General features: G+C 37.3%; 3 protein-coding genes across 3 annotated transcripts; 1 reads left to right on the forward strand and 2 right to left on the reverse strand.

The window, feature by feature from the left end:
• The first annotated feature begins 4786 nt into the window (after positions 1-4786).
• LOC132045341 (protein PIN-LIKES 3-like) lies at positions 4787-11452 on the forward strand. The gene is made up of 10 exons (XM_059435895.1): positions 4787-4924; positions 5324-5511; positions 6871-6950; positions 7034-7158; positions 8477-8598; positions 8757-8990; positions 9637-9729; positions 10346-10446; positions 10754-10992; positions 11298-11452. Exons 2-10 carry the CDS (start codon positions 5377-5379, stop codon positions 11420-11422), a joined length of 1254 nt encoding a protein of 417 aa, XP_059291878.1. The 5' UTR covers positions 4787-4924; positions 5324-5376; the 3' UTR covers positions 11423-11452.
• Positions 11453-11727: 275 nt separating this feature from the next.
• LOC132045342 (cell division control protein 2 homolog D) lies at positions 11728-13682 on the reverse strand. Its single transcript, XM_059435896.1, has 8 exons — positions 13429-13682; positions 13088-13229; positions 12948-13009; positions 12739-12850; positions 12576-12669; positions 12383-12452; positions 12163-12301; positions 11728-12069 (listed from the first exon to the last, which is right to left on the reverse strand). Exons 1-8 carry the CDS (start codon positions 13653-13655, stop codon positions 11977-11979), a joined length of 939 nt encoding a protein of 312 aa, XP_059291879.1. The 5' UTR covers positions 13656-13682; the 3' UTR covers positions 11728-11976.
• Positions 13683-14795: 1113 nt separating this feature from the next.
• On the reverse strand, positions 14796-19888 carry LOC132045340 (protein FAR1-RELATED SEQUENCE 5-like). The gene is made up of 2 exons (XM_059435894.1): positions 17606-19888; positions 14796-15357 (listed from the first exon to the last, which is right to left on the reverse strand). The coding sequence occupies exons 1-2, from the start codon at positions 19679-19681 to the stop codon at positions 15193-15195; spliced, it is 2241 nt and encodes a 746-aa protein (XP_059291877.1). The 5' UTR covers positions 19682-19888; the 3' UTR covers positions 14796-15192.
• Positions 19889-21674: the final 1786 nt, after the last annotated feature.

Below are 21674 nucleotides of genomic sequence, written 5' to 3' on the forward strand. Positions count from 1 at the left end.
ATTATGCTTTTATCGTGTTACTATTTATGCCTTGCATACTCAGTACATTATTCGTACTGACGTCCTTTCTTTTGTGGACGCTGCGTTTATGCCCGCAGGTAGACAGAGGGACGGGTCTGATCCTTAGGAGCTTCATCAGCGGAGATTCAGAAGCACTCCACTTATTTCGGAGCTGCACTTTATTGGTATACTTCTTTTGTGGATATTTGGGGCATGGCCGGGTCCTGTCCCGTCCTTATGATTTCTAGTACCCCAGATAGAGGCTCGTAGTCATGTATGGATAGTTAGAAGTTTCATGACCTTACTAATGTATATCATTTTTGTAGCCTTGTAGGCTTGCATATATATATATATATATATATATATATATGTTTATGAGATGAAGTTGATGATTATCGTGTAAATGAGTTTCATTTGGAGAATTTATATCCGTTCATGTTGTGATAATTGAGAGTTAGTTATGTGGTCCACCGAGATAGATGGGAAGAAGCATGATAGTTGGTGCTCGGTAGTCTAGCTCTGGGTACCCGTCATGGCCCTCAGGTTGGGTCGTGACATTGGAATCTCTAGAATGGGATTATCATCATTATCATCATAGACAACATCTATCTTTGGCATCATAAGAACTTTGAGAATCGTAGACTTTTAGCTTTTTGGGAATAAGGATATTATGGAAGTCATGTATAGGTTCATAAGAAGAGAATCATGCCTTTAGAAAGAAATGGTTTAGCCTTAACATACCTTTTTGGTCTCCTACTACTTAACGCTTATCCTTCCAAGCTCGTAAATCTACATTCAAGAGAATTCATACTGCTGTTAGGCTTATCGTCATATGCTTATCTTAAGTCTTCAAATTAAATCCCTTTAAAATCTGTCGAAATTCGGGCAGTATCTCCCCTGTTTATATCTCTAGCCCGAAATCACAATAACAACAAAACAACAACAATAGCAGCACAATATCAACAATATCAATATGCTCAATAAAACATCCCACACGATGTTTGTCAACATACAATAACAATATACACTTCCTTTCTTTCCAATCAAGGAGCATAATCTCATCAACACACCAACAACATTAGATACCATCCATATACATGGAAATTAGCCCAACAACATAGCCACAAGATGCTCAAAACAGTCCATAAGCTCAACAACTACAACACAACACTTTATGACCTTTTCTCCATAACTATTTTCACTTTTAAGACTTGTTAAACCTTCAAATCAACTCAACATAAGAGATAGGATAAAGAACATACCTTCATATTTGAAGAACTTTAGCCACACCAACTTTCTTCAAGACCAAGCTCACCACAACATCAAGTAGAAACAAGAAGAATCACTTTTGATGAACTAGTTTAGTGTAATCTTGTTGAATTCTAGATTTAAGGGGTTATAAGTGTTTAAGAGAAGTGTATGGATGTGTCTATAACTCTCAAGAAGTGTAAATGATGAAAAAAGTGAAATAATAGGGTATTTATACCCCTTAAGAGTCGGTTCCACCGACTTTCCAAGTGGGGCCCGCAGGGAGCCATTTGGCAGCTTGGAGGCTTATCTTGAAATGCCCATAACTCCCTACTCCGATGTCGTTTTGATGAACGATTTGTTGCGTTGGAAACTATACTTCCTGAACTTCAATTTAGGCTTTGGTTTCACTTCAAAACTCTTGATATACTAAGAGATATACCCCTCTAAAGTTGACCCAAAATTTCTGTCCAAAATTCGCACCAATTTTTTCCAAATTTTCGACAAACTTATTTTCTTCGATTTGCTTGATCCCGGAATCTTCTAAAACTCTCCATACATAATATTTATCATTAATCATACTTGATAATGGTCATGTCCTTTGGTTCCAAGGTTGTCCTTCCCGGTTACGACTTACGAGATCATAATTCATCCTTTACTTCATTGTTACATACTCCCTATGGCTTGTACATTTCAAAACTTCACAGGACATCTCCGATACTCTATTAATACGATGAAATACATGGTGTTCTCATGCTCTGAAAGTGTGGGGTGTAACAGTTATAGCAGGAGTTAGGAGAGATAGAGGTAGACTAAAAAAGAATAGGAGGGTAATTAGACAGGATATGGCACAACTCCAGTTGACTGAGGATGACCTTGAATAGAAAGGTATGTAGATTGAGGATTAGGTAGAAGGTTAGTAGGTAACATAGTGTTGTCGTATGATTTAGGTAGCCACGTCTTTTTTTTTTTTTTTGCTAATGTGTATTGATATCTGTTACTACATTTATTTTGTACAATTGCTATTTTGTTGTCTTTTCCCTTTTCTACTTTCATGCATTACTTACATTTCTTTTGAGCCGAGGATCTATCATAACAACCTCTGTACACCGCAAAAGTAGAGATAAAGTATGCGCACATCCTACCCTCCTCGGACCCCACTTGTGAGATTACACTGGTATGTTGCCGTTGTAGTATACTCCTGTGATTATAATCTTTGGACTAATTTATCTCACCTGGGAGTTGTGATAAAATAACACCAAGCTTGATGGAATAAGGTGAGAAATCCATGATTAATTTGGATTATCCGGGATAAATTTATACTTTTAACCAAATAAAGTATTATGAAATTATCTCAAATTTAATATGGAATATCCACCTTAGTATTCAATCGAAATATGCCTTATAAAGTTAGACTGATGAGCATAAGACATATTCTCTGTTCCAAATCTTCTACCAATATTTTCCCTTTTTATGAATTTTGACAGGAGAAAATGAAAATAAAGAGAAAACTCACCTTCAAGGCTTGAGCAAAGTATGGGCTAAAGTCATGGGTCGAATACTAAGCAGGAAGAAAACTTTTTTTTTTTGCGCGGATTGACCTTGTTTTGGGGTTTTTGGGGTGTTCTTTAATTTTTAGCCTTCGCCTAATACCCCGAGGTTCTGGGTTCGAATTCCAGCTCAGTAAAAAAAATAAAAGAAGGAATTTTGCAAGGCAGAGGTTTGAATTTGCAAGGCAGAGGTTTGCCTACACAGTTTTTCCCAAAACTCTATCTTAAGGCATAATTTGCAAGCAAATTCTGTCCCATCAGGCATAATTTGCCTGCAAACTCTGCCTTAAGGTAGAGTTTTGCAGGCAAACTATGTCCGATGTAGGCAACCTCTGCCTAGTGATTTTTTTTTTTTTTAATTTTCGCCTGAGCAGGGATTCGAACCCGAAATTTTGAAGTTTTAGGCGAAGGGCAAAAGTTAAATAATTTTATTTTGATGGCCAAAAATTAAAGACCACCCCAAAATAGGGCATGCCAAAAATTAAAGACCACCCCAAAATAGGGCATTACTGCGAATGGCCCAGCAGAAAACAGATTGGTACTTGTGTCTCCTTTCTATTTGTAGGATTTGCATGGGCTAGTCAATTTTAAGTTTATATCTAAATTGTCCAAATTATTTAACTTTGGTTAGTTTGAGCAGACTTCGTTTAGTGATGAGAAATCAAGTATGGCATAGCAATGTTGTGCCTTTAGTCAAGTGACTGACAGACAGCACTGCAATGTGAGAAGAGACGAGCGGTTTCGTTGCAAGACTTATTGTTTCTAGTTCTACAAAAATTGGGATCTCCTTCCGTCATGAAAATTTAAAAGCCCAATGTTGAAACAGAACAATTCAAGAGAATACTGATTCACTTGGCCGGAATTAATATTGTAGCTATTTCACATAATACAATGATGGCTACATTTTTGTACGCCTTCCACAATGGCGATCAAAGTTTGTCAGTCATAGTTAATTTTATTTATTTACTTCTCACAATTCGGTTCCTTATGATGAAGTTATGCAAGCTCCAGACATTATGATAAACATTCATGTCTGAAGTTGGATTTTCAATTAATTTGAAGTTCAAAATCAGACATACATTTTTGAAATAGGCTTTGACGAGCAAAACTCTAGACCCCTTATTTAAAGTTTGAAACTTCAGACCTGGAATTTACAATTTCAGTCATGTAGGTATAAAGTTAATTCTAAGACTATTAAATATTAAATGCTTAATAATTTTTTTAGTATGTCCTCCAAACGGTTATATGTGCACTTGCCCCCTTTTGTTTATCATCATCAAATCACTCCAGCCCAATAGACCGCCAAAAAGAGTAGTTTAATGCTACTGGTTAACACTTTTGGAAAAAGAAAAAAAGTAGTTAACACCTCCACCAGCGTCCCAATCCGAAATGCGAGGAGATAATGAAAGTCATGACCAAATTGTGCGACAAAAAAAAGTATTATCTCTATGTACGTTGTACTGTTTCGGCATTGTTGAAGTTGAAAGTTCCCTCTTATTTTCTATTGACAGAAAAGAACATAGGAGTAATTATCTGTATGAGTCATGGGAAAAAAAAAGGAGCACGCCTCTCTCTGTCATAATTGATGATTGGATGAGTAACAAATTGTGCGACGACAGCGCTGGCGTCAGCCAATGGGTCGGAACAACGAGGGACACAGCCCATGGGGTCCTCCTACGTAAAGTGAAAACATATAGTAATGTGCCAGTTTCTTTTTTAGAAACTACTAGTAAAGACTGTAATTTTTTATATTAAAACAGTTTTATTTTATCATTAATGGGATAGTCATAGCTTCACAAAATGATTAAGATTTATTTTAAATTTTAATTTTTTTTCTATAAAATTTGATAGCTAATTAAACAGTGTCACATATATTGGGTGGAAGGAGTAATTACTTTCTTGGAAAGTAAGGGAAGGTTGTTGAAGCAAAATAGAACACGACTATTTGGCTAGATGTGGCAGTTGGCTGCTTCCGATTCTAATGTCAATAAAATAAAGCTGGCAAATGAAGGTTTTAACAGAAAACACTAATATATATATTAATCTCATTTCTCATGCATTGTGTTGCCAATTCAGCATCAGTGCACCCAGCTACCGGTCCTGCCAATAGCTCTTTCCTATAATTCGTAAGCTGATTAAATTATAAGTGCAGTACCATAATTGATAACATACATACACGTATGCTTAATGCATGCGTTTTTGTAACTGATTTCCCTTATTTGTCGTTACAGTGGTGTACTTGCACCTCTTTCCCACTTGTCTTTTTATCTATTTCTTCTCCTCTCCCATATCTATTCATACCAATTTGTTCTCTGACTCTGCACCGCTACCTAAAATTGACCACATAAAAAACCAGCGCTCCTTATGTTTTTTATTCACGAAAGATTCTCGAGGTTTTGCTTTTGCCTTTATCTTTTAATATGGAGTAAATAACTACGAAAAGACGGCAACTTTACTGTTTTATTGCAAGTAGATTCTATTCATCTTCACACGCGCTCTCTTTTTTTGCTTTTTCCCGCGGATAGAATTGGAGTTGTACCTGCCTGCAATATCGCAATTTCAAGAAGAGATTGGGGAGATGGGGCTATTGGATCTCTTCATCGCTGCATCAATGCCTGTGCTCAAAGTGCTTTTGGTTACGGGACTTGGATTACTACTTGCTCTCGATCGCATTGACTTGTTGGGAGAGGATGCAAGAAAGCATTTGAATAATGTGAGCTTATATTCCTTTTTTGCCTTTCCCTACTCCTTAATTCCTCTTTACCATATCTTTTTTGATAAAGTTACAGAATCTCCGGTCGATCAGTTGAATCGAATTTTACTAAATGAGCAATTCAACTATTTTTTTCCCCAGTTCAAGGTAAAAACATGACTGCTAATGTTTCTTAGCTGACTTGCTTACCTTAGTATGATCGTTCTAGTTACCTTTATGGTTTGTCTTAAACCTTAATAAACTTGGGGTTCACTCCCTCTAGCACCATAAGGAAACAATAACGGGTAACGTATTCGTTCACGGTTTTCTAAAGTAGATAGAGAAACTGCTTTCGAAATTATAACTCGCTCAAACTGCAGTTGGTTAATAACTTTATGTTGTTGCTCATATTTTCATGTTAACTTCTGATAACCTGTCCCGCATCAAATAGACACAGAAAGTCTAATTTGATGGACTAAAGCCAAGCTAAATTTTGTTTAATTTGGGCTGAGATTTGGAGAATTAGCACCGCCTACAATTACTCTGGAACATATCATTTTGATTAATCTAGACTAGTAGCATTGGCATGTTGATGAGGATTCCAAGGACTTTGCTTAGGAGAGTATACAAGGTTTGGAATTGGCAGTATTTAACTAATGGAACAATCATTTTTAAGAGTTGACAGCTGATTAGGATATTCAGACAACTGATCTTACACTCGTGATGTTGAAATAGAAGCTTCATCCTCGATCCCTTTGAGCCCATACCTATTACTAAGTGTATCCCAAATTACTCTATGCCACAAACCTCCATAACGTTTCAGTATTTAACATAAAGCATCTTCAGTATTGGAAAGACCAGAGACTTTTGTCATCTCATCCTTGGGTAAAATAATTCCAGGAGTAATTACAACTTTTTATTGTACTCTGACAATACGCAATGTTTCTAACAAAAGCATAGTGTTGTTTCATATAGCCACATAACAAGCGAAAATGGAACGTCATTCTCAAGCCTAAATGCCTAATTACCAACTATAGTTTTTGTTACAGAGTTTTCAAATGTATTTCACTGACTGCACCAACTAAATCAATATCTGCAAGTCTTTACCTTATGGTATACCCCTTGTATACGGCAAGGGTGGCCTTATTTATGAATGAAAATACATTTACTTGATCAAAAAAAAAAAAAGGGAGTCTTGTGTGATTTGTTATCATAGACTATCTAAACTACCTTTTAGCTTTTCTCAATCTACTCTCCTGTCTAAGTGAAACCTTCGCCTAGATGGTGAGTGTCTTCTGTTACTTTTTATTCTTTATTTTTTTAAAAGAGGTGGTGTGGTGCTAATTTGTTGTTTAATGCTGATACTTCTTCTGTGGACAGATTGTATTTTTTGTATTCAATCCAGCCCTTGTCTCCAGCAACTTAGCCAAAACAATCACATATGAAAGCCTGAAAAAAGTGTGAGTTTGAATGTCCATTTAATTCACTTAAAACTCTGTGCTTTAAAAATATGTCTCTCCTATTCACACAATTGCAATTGTAGGTGGTTCATGCCTTTCAATATCCTCTTCACTTTTATTATTGGTTCAATTCTTGGTTGGGCAGTCATTCAAATTACAAGGCCTCCCAAAGATCTACGTGGACTGGTTGTTGGCTGTTGTGCTGCAGGTATGTAAAGCCAGCGAAAACCTCAGTGATGAAGATAACTGCACCTCTGGTGATTAAGTCTGAGCACATTTTATATGACCTGTTTTAGTTTATGAGGAACGTGGCTAATTTCCCGACCAGCATAGCACACGTTGTTCTGTCCTGAAATAGAATTTATATACTCAGGAACTATGTGGAAAACACTAGTAACAACGAAGTTTTGGACTAAATTTAATTGAAAATCCAAGACAGGTCGTGATCAGAGAAGCTTCCTATTGACTCTGTGTATTTAATTAGGTAGACCAAATGGGAGATACAGACTGTTTTACTAGCTACCCTTTCATATTCTGCTAAAATAAAATCTTGAGATTTCAAATCCATTCCAAGTTATGAGAATCTTTTTGCACCTTATCAACTCAATTGATATCAATTTCCTCATCAAGATTAAAGTAGATATACAACATAGGATGACTAGCCTATGATTCTGCTACTCTGCAACTCAGATGAGGATGTGTCTCACGAGATTTTATATGAATTGCTCTGTTTAAAATGTGTGTTGGTTGGAGTATTTGCTCCAGATGTGATACTATTTTACTTTAATTAAGCAGAGAAAGGAAATGTGAGATCATTCAAATTAATGTGAGATCATTCAAATTTCACCATAAAGGTGCTGGTGATGGAAGGCCAAGCAAATCGATTATTTTTCAGATACTTTTAGAACCAATGTGATAGGCAAAATAACTTTACCTTGGAATGAGACAGTCAGTAGATTGTAGACGTACATGAAATCTGTAATGTAGGTAATTTCCCTCTTTATATACAAGTACATTTTGGGTCCCGGAAATGAGAAAAATTCAACAAAACCATTCCTCTGGATGTCTGGAGAAGTGTTCCTGGTCACAGTGTTGATCTTTTGGTGCATGTCTGCTTTCTTCTGGTCAAATCACATTGTGAGTATTAACCAAAAAAGGAAACAACCACGGAGGTCTGGGAAATGTTGTTAATGGATTTTTAAGACACGCATAACAAATTTCCAGTATCCAAGACACAAAATTGAACCAAAGGAAAAAGAGCCTATCTTTTTCTTTTTTTACAACGGTGCCGTTTGCACGCACCTCGCGACTAATTCACCTCGTAACTGTACCGCCTAGCAGCGGTGGATGTACTGGGTAACTTTGTCCACCCATACTTATATAGATGGGAATAAATCAACTTGCTTATTTCAAGTAATTCATGTAGGAATATGATGAACAAGAATGCAAAAGAGCACTCTCGTACAATGAGTTGCTTCTGTAGTGTCCAAGTTATCTAAATTAATATTTTTCCTTTGAATGGACAGGAAACTTGGGCAACATGCTTCTCATTATCATTCCAGCCGTTTGTAAAGAGAAAGGGAGCCCTTTTGGGGATCCTGATGTTTGTCACACGTATGGAATGGGCTATGCTTCACTTTCGATGGCAGTATGTGTCTCTTAACTACTTTAGTTAGTTTCAAGGATTTTATTGCATGATTAGAAGGGTCTCCAACATTAAAATTATGACCATATTACTTGTACAAACGTGACCATTTTTTGATGCAAAGGAAATCTAATGCTTTCCCGGTGACTGCTCTACTTCAGGTAGGGGCGATTTATCTATGGTCTTATGTTTATAATATCGTGAGAATATCTTCAAGCAAGGGCTCAAAGGAAGTTGATATTAATGATTCCTCCGCCAGTAGATCTTCGAGAGATGGCTCTATATCACAACTTGGGACATCATCAGAATCACTACTTCCATCGAAGGCCTTCCATGGATCCGAGTCGCCAGAACAACTTGGGCTTCCTTCCACTAGATTTGATCACAAAAATCAGGTCAGTTTTTGCTCCATATCTCAATCTTTGGATACTCCTGGCCATGCAACAATCAGAGTCCTCTTCCACCTCTTAACCTACAGACAGGAAAAAAAAAAAAAAAAAAAAAAAAAAAAAACTAATTAGCAAAAGTGAGGGAGGATATCCTAGATAGGAAAACTGAGCTGATGCATACGATTAAAATGAAGAGAGGCCCTCTATGACTGGGAAATGACTAAATGGAGATGGTGAAATAGGGTTAACCTTATAGCCAGAAGTTGTTGTATAGGAGTCATCAAATGAGCTATCACACATTATGCTATGCAACATTAATGTTCTGCATTTCTGCTGATTACGCCGTAGTAGGTGGTTGAGATGGTGCACTCCGGTTTTAAGTTTAAATGATGCACTCTGGTCTCTTTTTGATTGGTTGAGTGTTCTAAGAATCCGATTCCAACAGGATTTCACTTTCACACATCCATACAAATTTCACTTAATTTGTTTAGAAGTTTCATATCAATTAATTTGCTCAAGAGTGGATCTTCACAATATATGAAGATGCTCTCTATAGCATATGTTTATTTTTCTTTCCATAAGTTATTTACGCATCATAATAAACACAATTATGCATCAATTTTGGATATTGATGTTTGAATTTTTGTAACAGGAACACCCTTGGACTAAACTAAAGCAGTACATGGAAACTCTTTCAAGGAAGATCAACCTGAAGAGGTTATTGGCCCCTTCTACCACTGGAGCGGTATTGTTCTATTGGTGTTCCTTTTTCGGAACTCGTTTATATTGCAAAATTTCGCTAATTCTACTTTAGTGTTTCTAATATATTAGGTGTAAAAGGAGGACACATTGAAGCTCTTCAGTCATGCAGTTGCTACTGATCAATGACATAAAACCTCAAACCTATTTTTAAGGAGTAATAGCAAGACATGTTTTAAAACTATCCATGAAAAATGGCTTTCTTATATTTTCTGTCCTTCAAGAATTCTTCTTATGAGAAGAAGTATTTTGGCAACTATTAATGTACAAGCACCTAGCTCGTTATCTGTAGGTTGGTTTTCAATGTGTCTAAATTCTAATTTTTTTAATTGTTATTGGCATCTGTAGCAGCAAGAGCACACACATACACCTCATTGGAGTAGTTCATTGATGTCATCTGTCAATAAATGGTTCCAAAAGCAATGAGACGCATGACTTAGGTTGGGATAAGAAAGGACTATTTTATGTTAGCATTTTATAGGTGCTCTAGACTTTAGCAGTCACCACTCATCAGTATCTACTTGCTGAATAAATACGCAAATTTAAGGGATCATTGTTCAACCTTGCACCGATTGCACTGACAAGTGGTCAGTTTTCTACAGATTGCAGGTTTTATAGTTGGACTTATACCTCAGATAAGGAAGTTGATGATTGGTGAGGTAGCTCCTCTACGTGTGATCGAAAATTCAGCTATTTTACTTGGGTATGACACATCTACTAGTCTGTGTGAATAGACTTAAACCATTGGTTCATTTTTGAAACTCAATCAAGAAATAATCTGCTATACCTTAAAAGTGCCTGCATAAAGTGCAATGGCTTTAGAATGTCATCATGCAGCCGTATATGATGTGCTTTTTTCTAGCACAGATAGTATACTGGATATAATGTCACAATCTTTTTTAACGCATGGAGACATTAGAATGGAGTTGTCTGCAGTTGCTAATTATCTAATAGTATTTGTGTCCCACCAAGTCGTCAAAACTTGTGCTGACTTGTTGAAATGACTGCAGGGATGGAGCCATCCCACTTCTAACACTGATCATGGGAGGTAACCTTTTGAAGGGTTTGACGGGCTCAGGGATTCAGAAATCGCTACTTGTTGGCATTATTGTTGTCAGATATATTGCCCTACCCCTGATTGGTATTGTTGTAGTCAAAGGAGCTATCCACTTGGGTTTGGTGCAACATGATCCGTTATATCAATTTGTGCTTTTACTTCAATTTGCACTTCCACCAGCAATGAACATTGGTATGTATTCAACTAGTTGTCTGTCCTACTCTTTTCGTGTTTCTTTTTCTTTTTATGTCTGACCACATTTTCAGAAACTTAGAGATCTCTCTGTTGGCTCTGCATTAGATGTCTCTGTTGACAAAATGTTATTTCAAAGCTTCCCACTATCGTGATTCTCCTTCTCCCCATTAGCACTTAAAATTTTATGATGGGGAATGGAAACGTAGGGATACAAAGTAACCACTTGTGGCATTAATGCAAATGTGACTGTTGCAATACAAAGTCTTAGATGAGATGACACAATGTCTTGTTTCACTTGGCAGGTACCATAACACAGTTATTTGGAGCTGGTGAGAGTGAGTGTTCAGTGATTATGTTTTGGGCTTATGCATTGGCTTCAATATCGCTAACTCTGTGGACAACATTCTTCATGTGGCTTGTAGCTTGACTTCATTTTTTAATCAGACGTAAAAGCTGACATGTGCAGTGTTCTATTTTGCTAAAATCAGTCTCATAACAAACGGAAATCTGCAAAAACTGGAATTAAAAGTTTAACCCTGTTTGATGTGGTCATTAATAACAAGACCCCAGCAATCATAGATTGCCTGCTCTAAAGCAGACATTCTTGGAGTGGAGAAGACATCTTGTGTTCTGGCTCTAATATTGCAGTTTTGTTCAGCTGAACATGACACTTAGAAAAGAAAAAAACAAAATAAAAGTAGGCACAAAGATTCTTAAATTTTGGAGACAATATGCAGCTGAGAACTTCAAGTATGCCATAGCAAAATGTATCATTGCACATAATTGTGCTTACATTGATCCGATTAATATCGAAAGACAAGGTTTTAAGGTGAAATGCATCACCATCATACTAATCATATTAATTGATACTACTAAAAGATGCTTGAGAAAAGCAATAAAAGCTTGCGATGAGGGGGGTTAGATGGATTTGTTGAAATTAGTTATCAAGTTGAACTTCAACAGATGGGTCATGTGCAGACTTCAGAGAGGAGTCTTGTCGAGATCATCAAAATAGGGATGCTCCATAGCTTTCTTTGCTGAAATCCTCTTAGACGGCTCATAGTGCAGCATCTCCTGCAAACACAAATTGTTGACAAACAATAAATCATATACTCATTCTAACAGGCTAATCAAATCAGACAGTCATCTCAAAGTTTAGAAACGTACATTGAGAAGGTGAAACCCATCTTCATCTAGACCAGGTACAACAGTTGAGAGTGGCTGTGGTTTCCACTGGGGGTATTCATGCCAGTTAACTAACTTGCTCACCCCGGGCCAGAGTTCTTCGTTAGGAGTACCTAGCAACCTGTGCAGCAGTTCTGTTAATATTAAAATAGTGGAACAGGTGAGGAACCAAGCTCAAAGCAGGTGACTTTTAGCTCCAAACCTGAAAATGTGTAGCAGCTGTTGCAGCTCAGAGTCTCCTGGGAAGAGGGCTTGGTTTGTGACAAGTTCAGCTGAGGTTGAAAACGAACCACAAATGAGAGAACCATTATAACTCCATGTCTAGTATATTACACTAGACAATCTAAAGGGAGGAAAAGATCATTCGGAAGAAGAAGGATGAAAAGGAGTTTTACCAAATATACAACCAACGGACCACATGTCAACTGCTGTGGAGTAATGAGTAGCTCCAAGAAGAACCTCAGGGGCTCTATACCACAGGGTTAATATCTGAAGAAAAAGGAATTTCATTATTCAAGAACAGTGGGTCTAAAGATGATAGCTGCTGCTGTAGAATACCTCATGGGTATACTTCTTGATGGGCAGAGTATAAGCTCTGCCAAGCCCAAAATCTGCTAATTTGAGCACATTTGTCTTACGGTCCATCAGAAGATTGTGTGGTTTCAGATCCCTGAATGTCAAAAAATTAAACAAGTGGCCAGACAACCCATGAAAAACGCATTCTTATGACTTTTGTGTGTAACCAAATGGCACAGCAGTGGTTTTACCTGTGTAAGACACCATGGCCATGACAGAAAGCAACCCCTTTGCAGAGCTGGTACATCAAACTCTGCTTCATAGAGAACCGAATTATTGAATATTAAACTGCAAAGTAGTAAATTAATTATGGAGCATATAGGCTACAAACCTTAACAATTTTAGGGGGAATGGTTTCACCCTTTGCGCGGAAAGTACGAATAAATTTCTTGACATCAGTATCCATGTACTCAAACACCAAATAAAGAACGGTCTTTCCTTCTTTGTTGAGGCCTTGTTTAACATCCATCAGTCTGATTGTACAATTATAGGACATGGTATGAAAACACAAGATACAGATATGGAACATCAATAACAAATTACAAACCTAAAGAGTAACAACAACAACAGAAGCCTCGTTTTTTATAATAAAAATAATGACAATCAGAAGCGCAAAAGAATGAATAAGAGAGAAATGAAATGTAAAAGCGTAGGGAGAGAAGAGAAATAGACCTGACAATGTGAGGATCTCTAGAGAGCATTCGGAGGAGTGAGATCTCACGGAGAGTAGTTGGAGGAACACCTTCTTCGTCCTCGTGAAGCCTGGTCTTCTTGAGCGCTACAATGTTACCAGTAACCCTATCTCTCGCTCTGTACACCTTCCCATAAGTACCCTCACCCACCTTCTCAAGCTTCTCAAATGCCTCCATCGCCGATGAACTCTTTTTACCAACCTCCATCGCTCTTTGATTTCTGATGATGGAGCGTCTCAGTAACCCTTTTTATATACATAAATAACCGGCGCCTCCCTAACGGCACCATTTTTGAATTTCAAACTCTCTTTTCCTAATTCCACTATTGCCCCTTTTTTCCAATTCGTTCACACTTTTTAGTTTTCACTCCAACAACGGCCTTAATTTATTTTCTTTTCCACGTTACAGAAATTATCAAAATGGTCCTTAATTTTATGGTGTTTGGTTTCATTAGGTCCCTAATGTATAAATATGATACAAGTGGTCCTCACTGTATTCTAATAAGTGGTCAGTTTGAACCTAAGCTACATAAGTAAAGATATCAAATTGTATTACAAAGGTTACTTCATTCTATCATTCAATTCAATTTCAGAACCTACACCATAATTTCTAATCCTATCTTGATACAACTATGAGAAAACTTGCAGGGTAAGTCTTGAAGAAAATTGCAATTCTATGGTGAATTTATTCACTCGAGTATGAAAAGAAGCCTAAAATATCTTCGACTACGCTGAGTAGGTTGTGTATGGAGGAAGATGTCGAGGACCTTAGTTTATTTCGAAAGACAAATAGTGATTATGTGTGTGACCAAATTCATCACTTTTTGGAATACATTAAGGACTATTTTATGATGTTTATACATTAACAAGCAAATGAAACCAAAGCTCATAAATTAAGGACCATTTTGGTCATTTTCTCTTACTTGTAAGGATAGAAACCCCTTTTTTCTCAGCTATTATTCCAACAATGTACATTGAGGGTTTGAGTGATGTGAAGATCAAGTGAAAACATTGTTAGTTTTGAGTTTTGTGAAGATCAAGTGAAAACATTGTTAGTTTTGAGTTTTGTGAAGATCAAGTGAAAACATTGTTATTTTTGAGTTATGTGAAGATCAAGAGAAAACATTGTTATTTTTCAGTTATGTGAAGATCAAGTGAAAACATTGTTCTTTTTGAGTTTATGTGAAGATCAACTGAAAACATTGTTATTTCTCCTAAATTGAGTGAATTGAAAAAGAAAAGAAAAAAAAAACTACCAGAAAAAACTTACGTACACTCAATGTTTTTACCAAAACTACATTAAATATACCATGATTAGATGATATATTTGGCAATTAACCGAACATAATTAATAGTACTCCATAAAAGTGTATATAAAGGGCGCATACCATGTAAATATTGAGTTAATCAAAACATTTGGTGCGGTAAGTTTTTCCCCATTCCTACTGGTTATGAAGAGCAACCCGTATTTACACTAGTAGAGCAAAAGTGAACAAAAGGCTGCGAAGCAGATGCAATAGCAGTTCAGACACAAACAACACCTAGTTACCCCCTTTACCTAAATTCAGCTCTCAGGTCAGATCTAACTCAACCATATACACAGAAACTCTTACATTAAAATCCTCCATAGCAAGATGATAACACATGCAATCCGGAGAGGCAAAAAGTGCTCGAGATTACTTAGGAGTCACAACTTTCTCCGCTAGTAGTGTATATACAAAGATTTTGAAGTGCCCTTCTATAGCTCAAGTCATTCGATTAAGCCTCGTACTCTGTACCTTCAAAGATATTCTCAGCTTCTGCTCCTCCATGTCTCTCAAAATACTCAACAATTTTGCTCGATAGGCTTCACAGATCTCAGTTGCATTTACCACAGCATTTGTTAATTCCTGAATTTTCTCGTCTTGATTCTACAAAAGGTAAAAAAATGCACATTGTGTCAGTTGCACACTCAAATCATTGACGCATGAATTGCAAAAAAGAGCATAAGAGAACTAATTATTGAACTTCTATTAGGAAACCTAGTCGCCCGACAATATGAATGAATACTAGAGCCCACAGTCTCAAGATGATTTACTAGTGAAATAATCTCCCTGTTTGACCACTGAATTTATGATTCATCATACTTCTTCAACAACAGGGCAACAGGCCATGGTGCTGAAGATGAAGCTCTTCCAACCATGACAGTGAGTTAGAAGAAATCTCCCCAAGATATTCATGGGTCACATCCATGATAGGACTGCTTCTTGATTTATGGTAAAGGGGCAGGCAGGATTTCGTTTCTAAAACCATAGGTCAGACCCAGTCCCCAAAATCATGTCCTACAATTGCTAAGGCTAGTGTGAATGTCAATGTTTGTTAGTCAACTCATAAAATCATACGAGTGATTTGGGCGTCTAACTGGACAAAACTTCGGTGCTAATGCTAGCATTAGTTTCAGACAAAACCTTATTAGAGTTCCTCCTTGGTAGTAATACAAGAGACTAGAGTACATTTATAATAGATAAGAGTAAGGCTGTAAAGAAATGAAAAGAAGAAATTAACTTAAAAAAGAAAACAAAGGGCCATACAGCCATACTTGCCCCCAATTACGTCACTCTTTCATCCCCTCTCTCTCTCTCTCTCTCTCTCTCTCTCTCTCCCTCCTCCTCTGTCTTAATGGTTTTTGTTGGGACATGATGGAAGAGTGGTTTATAGGACTGCTAAAAGGAGAGAACGAAGATGGATATGACCATACATCGTGAGCAAGGAGAGGACGGCAACGGTTAAAATTACAAGGGAGATATGTTGGAGTAAAGCGAAAGGGGTGGGTAGCATTAGATGGCTTGAAGAGCCAAGGCAATTCGGACTTTAATGTGGATATATGAGTGAGTACAAACTGACCAAATATTGGCTCTGGTAAACGCCTCATTTAAAAAGATTAAGCTATTAGAGATAAGACAATTGTATTCATTTGTTTCAGGTGTATAGACGAAAGTAATAGCCAGCTGCTCTTGGTTTCAGAAAAAACAAGTTTGTTTTTTTAAAACATTTAGGAGAAGTGGTTTCTTGTGAGAGCATCAGAGTCCTAGCGGCATTCAAATGAAATCAACTTACCCACAAAAGCATCTCTCTCTCTCTCTCTTTTTCTTTTTTTTTTTTTTTTTTTTGTTTGTTTTTTGTTTTGTTTTGTTTTGTTTTGTTATTGTTGTTGTTGTTGTTGTTGTTGTCGTCGTCGTTGTCGTCATCATCATCAGAACAATAATCACAAAAGCATCTTAACATAGCTATCCTCCCACGTAAATATGAGACGATAAAATTCTACAATAGTATATAGGAGAGGACAAAGAAATAGCTAGCAAACTTCATCTGACCTGGAAACAGTCACGATGCTGATTCATTAGACTAATCACAATCTAGGAAATATAGATGTAATAGTACTCCAAGGTCAACTAACACCAACTAAAGTAATGCATGTGAAGATGTGACCAGTGAATATCTACAAGGTACCAAGATGCAAGTAGCAATATTCATTAATCATTTGGTGTGGGCTTCCGGAGACAAAAAAGAAACAAATCGCTTAGAGTCCCTTGTTTAGCAGCTATGACAGATTCAACATCTCTTAGTTGAAACTATGGAGTTCTTTTCTTAAAAAAAATAACCAAACAGATAAATAACACAAACAATGAAAGATTTGAGACCAAATGCAACCAGATGACTTTTGAACAGAACCTTATCAGAAGCCGTGAGACTTGAGAGCTGAATGTTTACGTTGAGCAACAGCAAAACTTGGCTATCCTAATAGAAAGGAAAGAACGTAGAACCAACAACAAAGAACTAGTGAAATTAAGTAATTAGGTTGTTCAGCCATTACTGAGCGTACAAGCCTGGAATTGATGCACAAATAATGTTTTTCAAGGAGCTTAACAATTTATAACATCCCTTTCTCATTTTCCTTTTCCTTTTTATCTTTCGGGATGTGGAGGATTGGGTTATCCACAACAAAGATAGCACGCTGCCAAATGGTCAGACAATTACCCATGCTTAATCATCAGAAGGAAGCAAAGAAAGGTTAATACGAACTTGCAGTGAAAACAGAGTGCACAATATTCACCAGCAGAAAGAACATCCCAATAATTTCTGGGCGGAGCTCAAACATTTCAAGGAAAAAGAAATTACCACCAAGCAGGGATCATCACAATCAGCTTGATTTCCATTCAAGTTGAATTCCTTTGCTTTGTTCATGTCTAAGCTCTGTGGTAGTGATGGAGTACCGCACGTTGCAGCTGCAACCTTCTTGGAAGCTTCATGTAGAGCGTCCATAGCAACTTGGTACACATTTTTCGAATCCACTCCTTCTTTGACATATTTAGTTGCTTCTAGGCTTAACTTTTCAAAGCGATCAGTGAAGGACTCATTATGACTACTTGGCAACCCAAGTTCGTCTTCATCTAAAACAACATCGCTCTTGGCTTTTCTGGTCCAACGTTTCAGTACATAATGAGATGGAAACCTCAGAACATTTTTCACTCTAAAAACAGCTAAAATGTGCCTACAAAGAATACCTGAAAAGTCAAACAATTGGCAACTACAGCTAGCTTTCTTCTCAATGACATTATATTTAACATAATAAACTTTATGGTCCTCTCCAAACTTTGCCACTTGATACATTACATCTGATCCTGTATCATTAATTACAGTTGCAGGATAAGCCAGAGTCTCGATTAGTTCTTGTTGGAACATCAAAAATATTTCCGAAGTATAAATGTTAGCTGCTTGTTTTTCCATAGGAGATGGGGTCTTCAAAATAGGAGCAATATTTATGGTATCATACTCTGCCTTCACCTCCTTCTCATGCCTGCTTGCAGTAGCTTTTTCATACTGACTCATTAGGACGTGAATGTTAGTCGATGCATCTATATATCCATCGAAGAATGAATTTGTACTATCACTAGTTTTAGCAATAGATGTCTCCCCAAAGAATGTATCTCGAAGGTAAACTGGAACCCAATGTTGTCGAGCATCGTACATTGACTGGAGCCATTCATCATCTTTGAGATTGTATCTTCCAAGTAGGGATCCCCAGCATACTTCAAACTCCTCAATTATCTCAGTCAAATTGACACATTTCTGGAATTCTGCTTCAAAGGTGGGAAATGAGTGGAGTGAATGTGAGAGCCTCTCCTGTACTTGTCTAAAAATATTGGATTTGCAGAAGCGGTGACGAGCGCCTGGAAATACATCTGCAATGGCTGATCTGATGATCCTATCATGATCTGTAGTTATAGAAACAGGATGGCGACTAGACATTGCAGCAAGCCAATTTTGGAATAGCCAGATGAATGATGACTCCGATTCATTGAGAAGCAGGGCACAGCCAAATAGAACTGGTTGGCAATGATGGTTTACTCCTATAAATGGGGCAAAGGGCACCCGGTATCGGTGAGTCCTATAAGTGGTGTCAAATGTAACCGTATCTCCAAAATAAGCATAATTCCTTCTGGAGGTTGAGTCGGCCCAAAAGATGTTCCCGGATGGACCACCTTGAACAGCATAAAAGAAATTGGAATCCTCAGCCTGCTTGTGCTTCAAATACTCAAAGATATAGTGAGCACCACTCCCTAGAGTCCTCTGCCTGGTTTGGTTCATATAATTCTGGCAATCAGATTTAGTGAAACCAACATTATTAACCCCACCGGATTGCTTAATTAGTACAGACATTACGCGAGTAGCGCCCAAACCAGCAGCTTGGAGGGTGTCAATCAAGCTGCGGGCAGGACCAGAAACATGCCTATGTGATCGAAGCAAGTGGACTTGATCAGGGGGCACAAGCTCATGATTGTGGTCTTTGACGAATTTAGTAATAGCCCACTTACCAGAAGACTGTTTCTTGACAGTCAAGTGAGCTTTACAGCCGACCCTAGAGACAATGCGGTGTCGCTTGGGTTTGTGTTGATCAGGCCTAGGGTTAAAACCCTCTTTGGAACAGACCAATTGACGGCTACTAATAGAGTTATCACGACGTGAACGGCGATAAGCGCTGACACGAGTGCCAAAGCCAACTCTGCGAGCATAGGAATTGTAGAAGATGCGAGCAGCCTGCTCAGATTCGAATTCCATGCCCTCGTAGGGTTCACTCTTGTCCGAACAAGGTCCTAAATCCAAGCCACAATCATCTTCTTCTTCTTCTTCTTCGCCAGAACCCACATCGAACTCCAATCCATCATTTTCCAAATTTAAGGGTTCAGATTCCATAATAGCGGAAAAGTTAGAGATTGGAGTAGTATGTTAGATTGGGATTACACAACATAAAATTATGGACTGAACCGCAGAAGAAAGCGCAGCCAACCTCCTAGCTCTGAGCTTCACTAATCTTAAAAAATGGCAACCTCCTCCTTTCTCTCAAAATTTTGAGCTTTTTTCATTATTACAGGATGATACTTCGAAAATTTAACTGAAGGTGAATTTTAAGTTTGGAAATTACTAGGGGTGACTTGTAGGGATCACATCAAGTTAAAATCTAATTAAATTTGGGATTAAGAAAATTAGGGTTGAAAATATATTTTGCCAAACTTATTAATCTTTTATAAAATATAAAAAGGACCCCAAACCATTTAATCTAATCCCCCATTTATTTTAAACTCAACATCGGTTCATATCAAAACACACGAACTGATCTCAATTGCTCCTTCAAACTTTCAACGTTCAAACTCACGAACTGATCTCAACTGCTAAATGTGCTTCTTGAAACCATCGTCAACCTCTTCAAAAGCCGACTCAGAAATGAACTGCTGCTCTCCTCAGGTAAAATCGCTCAGCTTTTTCTTCTTTTAAAGTTAGGGTTTTGAAATCAAAGTGAGAAAACAAAGATTTTGGTCAGAGAAGAAGAAGAATAACATGGGTTTGTCTGCAATGTTATTTATTTTGTTGTTCAATGCTTGAGAAACCTTTATTTGCTGTATTTGTTCGAGTTGTTGGGGTTTGTGTGTTTGTAAATAGTGTATGTGGGTGTGAAATTCTAGTTTTTGGTGTTGTTTATGTTCTCGTTCTCCTTAGGAGTTCGAAAAAAGGGCTTGTTGGGCTTGACAAAACCCGTATTTGCTCTATTTGTTCCACTTGTTGGGGTTTCTGTGTTGTTAAATAGTGTATGTGGTTGTGAAATTATGATTTTTGGTACTGTTTGTGTTCTTGTTCTCCTTGGGGTTTCGAAAAAAGGGTGAATTTTTTTTTGGATTTTTTCCAACAGCTGAGTAAGTTGTTGCAGCAACTTCAGCACTTGTTTGACAGTTAAGGTTGGTTTATTTTGTTTAACTTGTGATGGTTGTGTGTTTATATTGAAACATATGTTTTTTCTGGTTCAAAATTTAGGGTTTTGAAATAAAAGTACAAAAATGATGAATTTTGGTTAAAGAAGAAGAGGAAGAACATGGGTGCGTGTATGCAATGTTGTGTATTTTGTTCAATTTTTGACTGTTGTGTGTTTGTAATACACTGATATTGCCCCCTGATAGTGAAATAGATGTTGTTGTCCTTGTAAGGCTTAGGAAAAAGGGCCTTGCCTTTTTTTATTTTTTTTATTTTTACCTAACAACTGGGTAATCTGTTGGTAAAAACCCAAACAGTTGCTGAGGTTGTTGCAGCAAGTGAATATGTTGTTGCAACATATTTAAAATACGTTGAAAATTGTTAAAACGATTCGAGGAAAATTGCAAAGAATCGTTCGATGGACTAATAGATTAGTCCGTTGGAACAACTCAAATCATATGTTCCAACAACTTTACCGGTTAATCGCCCGCAACAGTATTATCCATCCGTTGGAAATAATCAATACAGTTGCTGAGGAAGCTGCAACAACTGTATTGATATTTTTCAACAGATGTATAATCTGTTGCGACAACTTATGAAGTTGTTGGAACATATGATGGAGTTGTTCCAATATATTACACACTTGTTGCAACATATCTTATTTGTTGTAAAAATTCATTATTTGTTTACTTTAAATGGTGCACAAATCAATTGAAAGTGTTTTTTGCTTATCTTACGTGCGCATAAAATGTCTTCATGAAAAAAAAAGGGGAGGAATTATCTACGAGTTAGTAAAAGAGCTGGCGGGGGCATCATTAGACGATCTTGTCGTAATTGCGCAAATATTCTTTCCGAACAACTCGTCGAACAGAAACCTCTCTAGGAGTTTCTGGCCAAGAAAGTAAAGAAGATCAAGTAGATGAACAAGATAAAGAAGAAGAAC

The sequence above is a fragment of the Lycium ferocissimum genome, unplaced genomic scaffold (assembly GCF_029784015.1).
Source record: "Lycium ferocissimum isolate CSIRO_LF1 unplaced genomic scaffold, AGI_CSIRO_Lferr_CH_V1 ctg653, whole genome shotgun sequence".
In the NCBI taxonomy this organism is placed as follows: domain Eukaryota; kingdom Viridiplantae; phylum Streptophyta; class Magnoliopsida; order Solanales; family Solanaceae; genus Lycium; species Lycium ferocissimum.

Coding starts and splice junctions, on each gene's coding strand:
- LOC132045341 (XM_059435895.1), top strand. CDS start 5,377: ATGGGGCTATTGGATCTCTTCATCGCTGCATCAATGCCTGTGCTCAAA. Junction 8,991..9,636: donor GATTTGATCACAAAAATCAG/GTCAGTTTTTGC, acceptor TTTTTGTAACAG/GAACACCCTTGGACTAAACT. Junction 10,993..11,297: donor TCCACCAGCAATGAACATTG/GTATGTATTCAA, acceptor TTCACTTGGCAG/GTACCATAACACAGTTATTT.
- LOC132045342 (XM_059435896.1), bottom strand. CDS start 13,655: ATGGAGGTTGGTAAAAAGAGTTCATCGGCGATGGAGGCATTTGAGAAG. Junction 12,851..12,947: donor GGCCATGGTGTCTTACACAG/GTAAAACCACTG, acceptor TTTGACATTCAG/GGATCTGAAACCACACAATC. Junction 12,070..12,162: donor ATGGGTTTCACCTTCTCAAT/GTACGTTTCTAA, acceptor TTGTGTTTGCAG/GAGATGCTGCACTATGAGCC.
- LOC132045340 (XM_059435894.1), bottom strand. CDS start 19,681: ATGGAATCTGAACCCTTAAATTTGGAAAATGATGGATTGGAGTTCGAT. Junction 15,358..17,605: donor GTGATGATCCCTGCTTGGTG/GTAATTTCTTTT, acceptor TACCTTTTGTAG/AATCAAGACGAGAAAATTCA.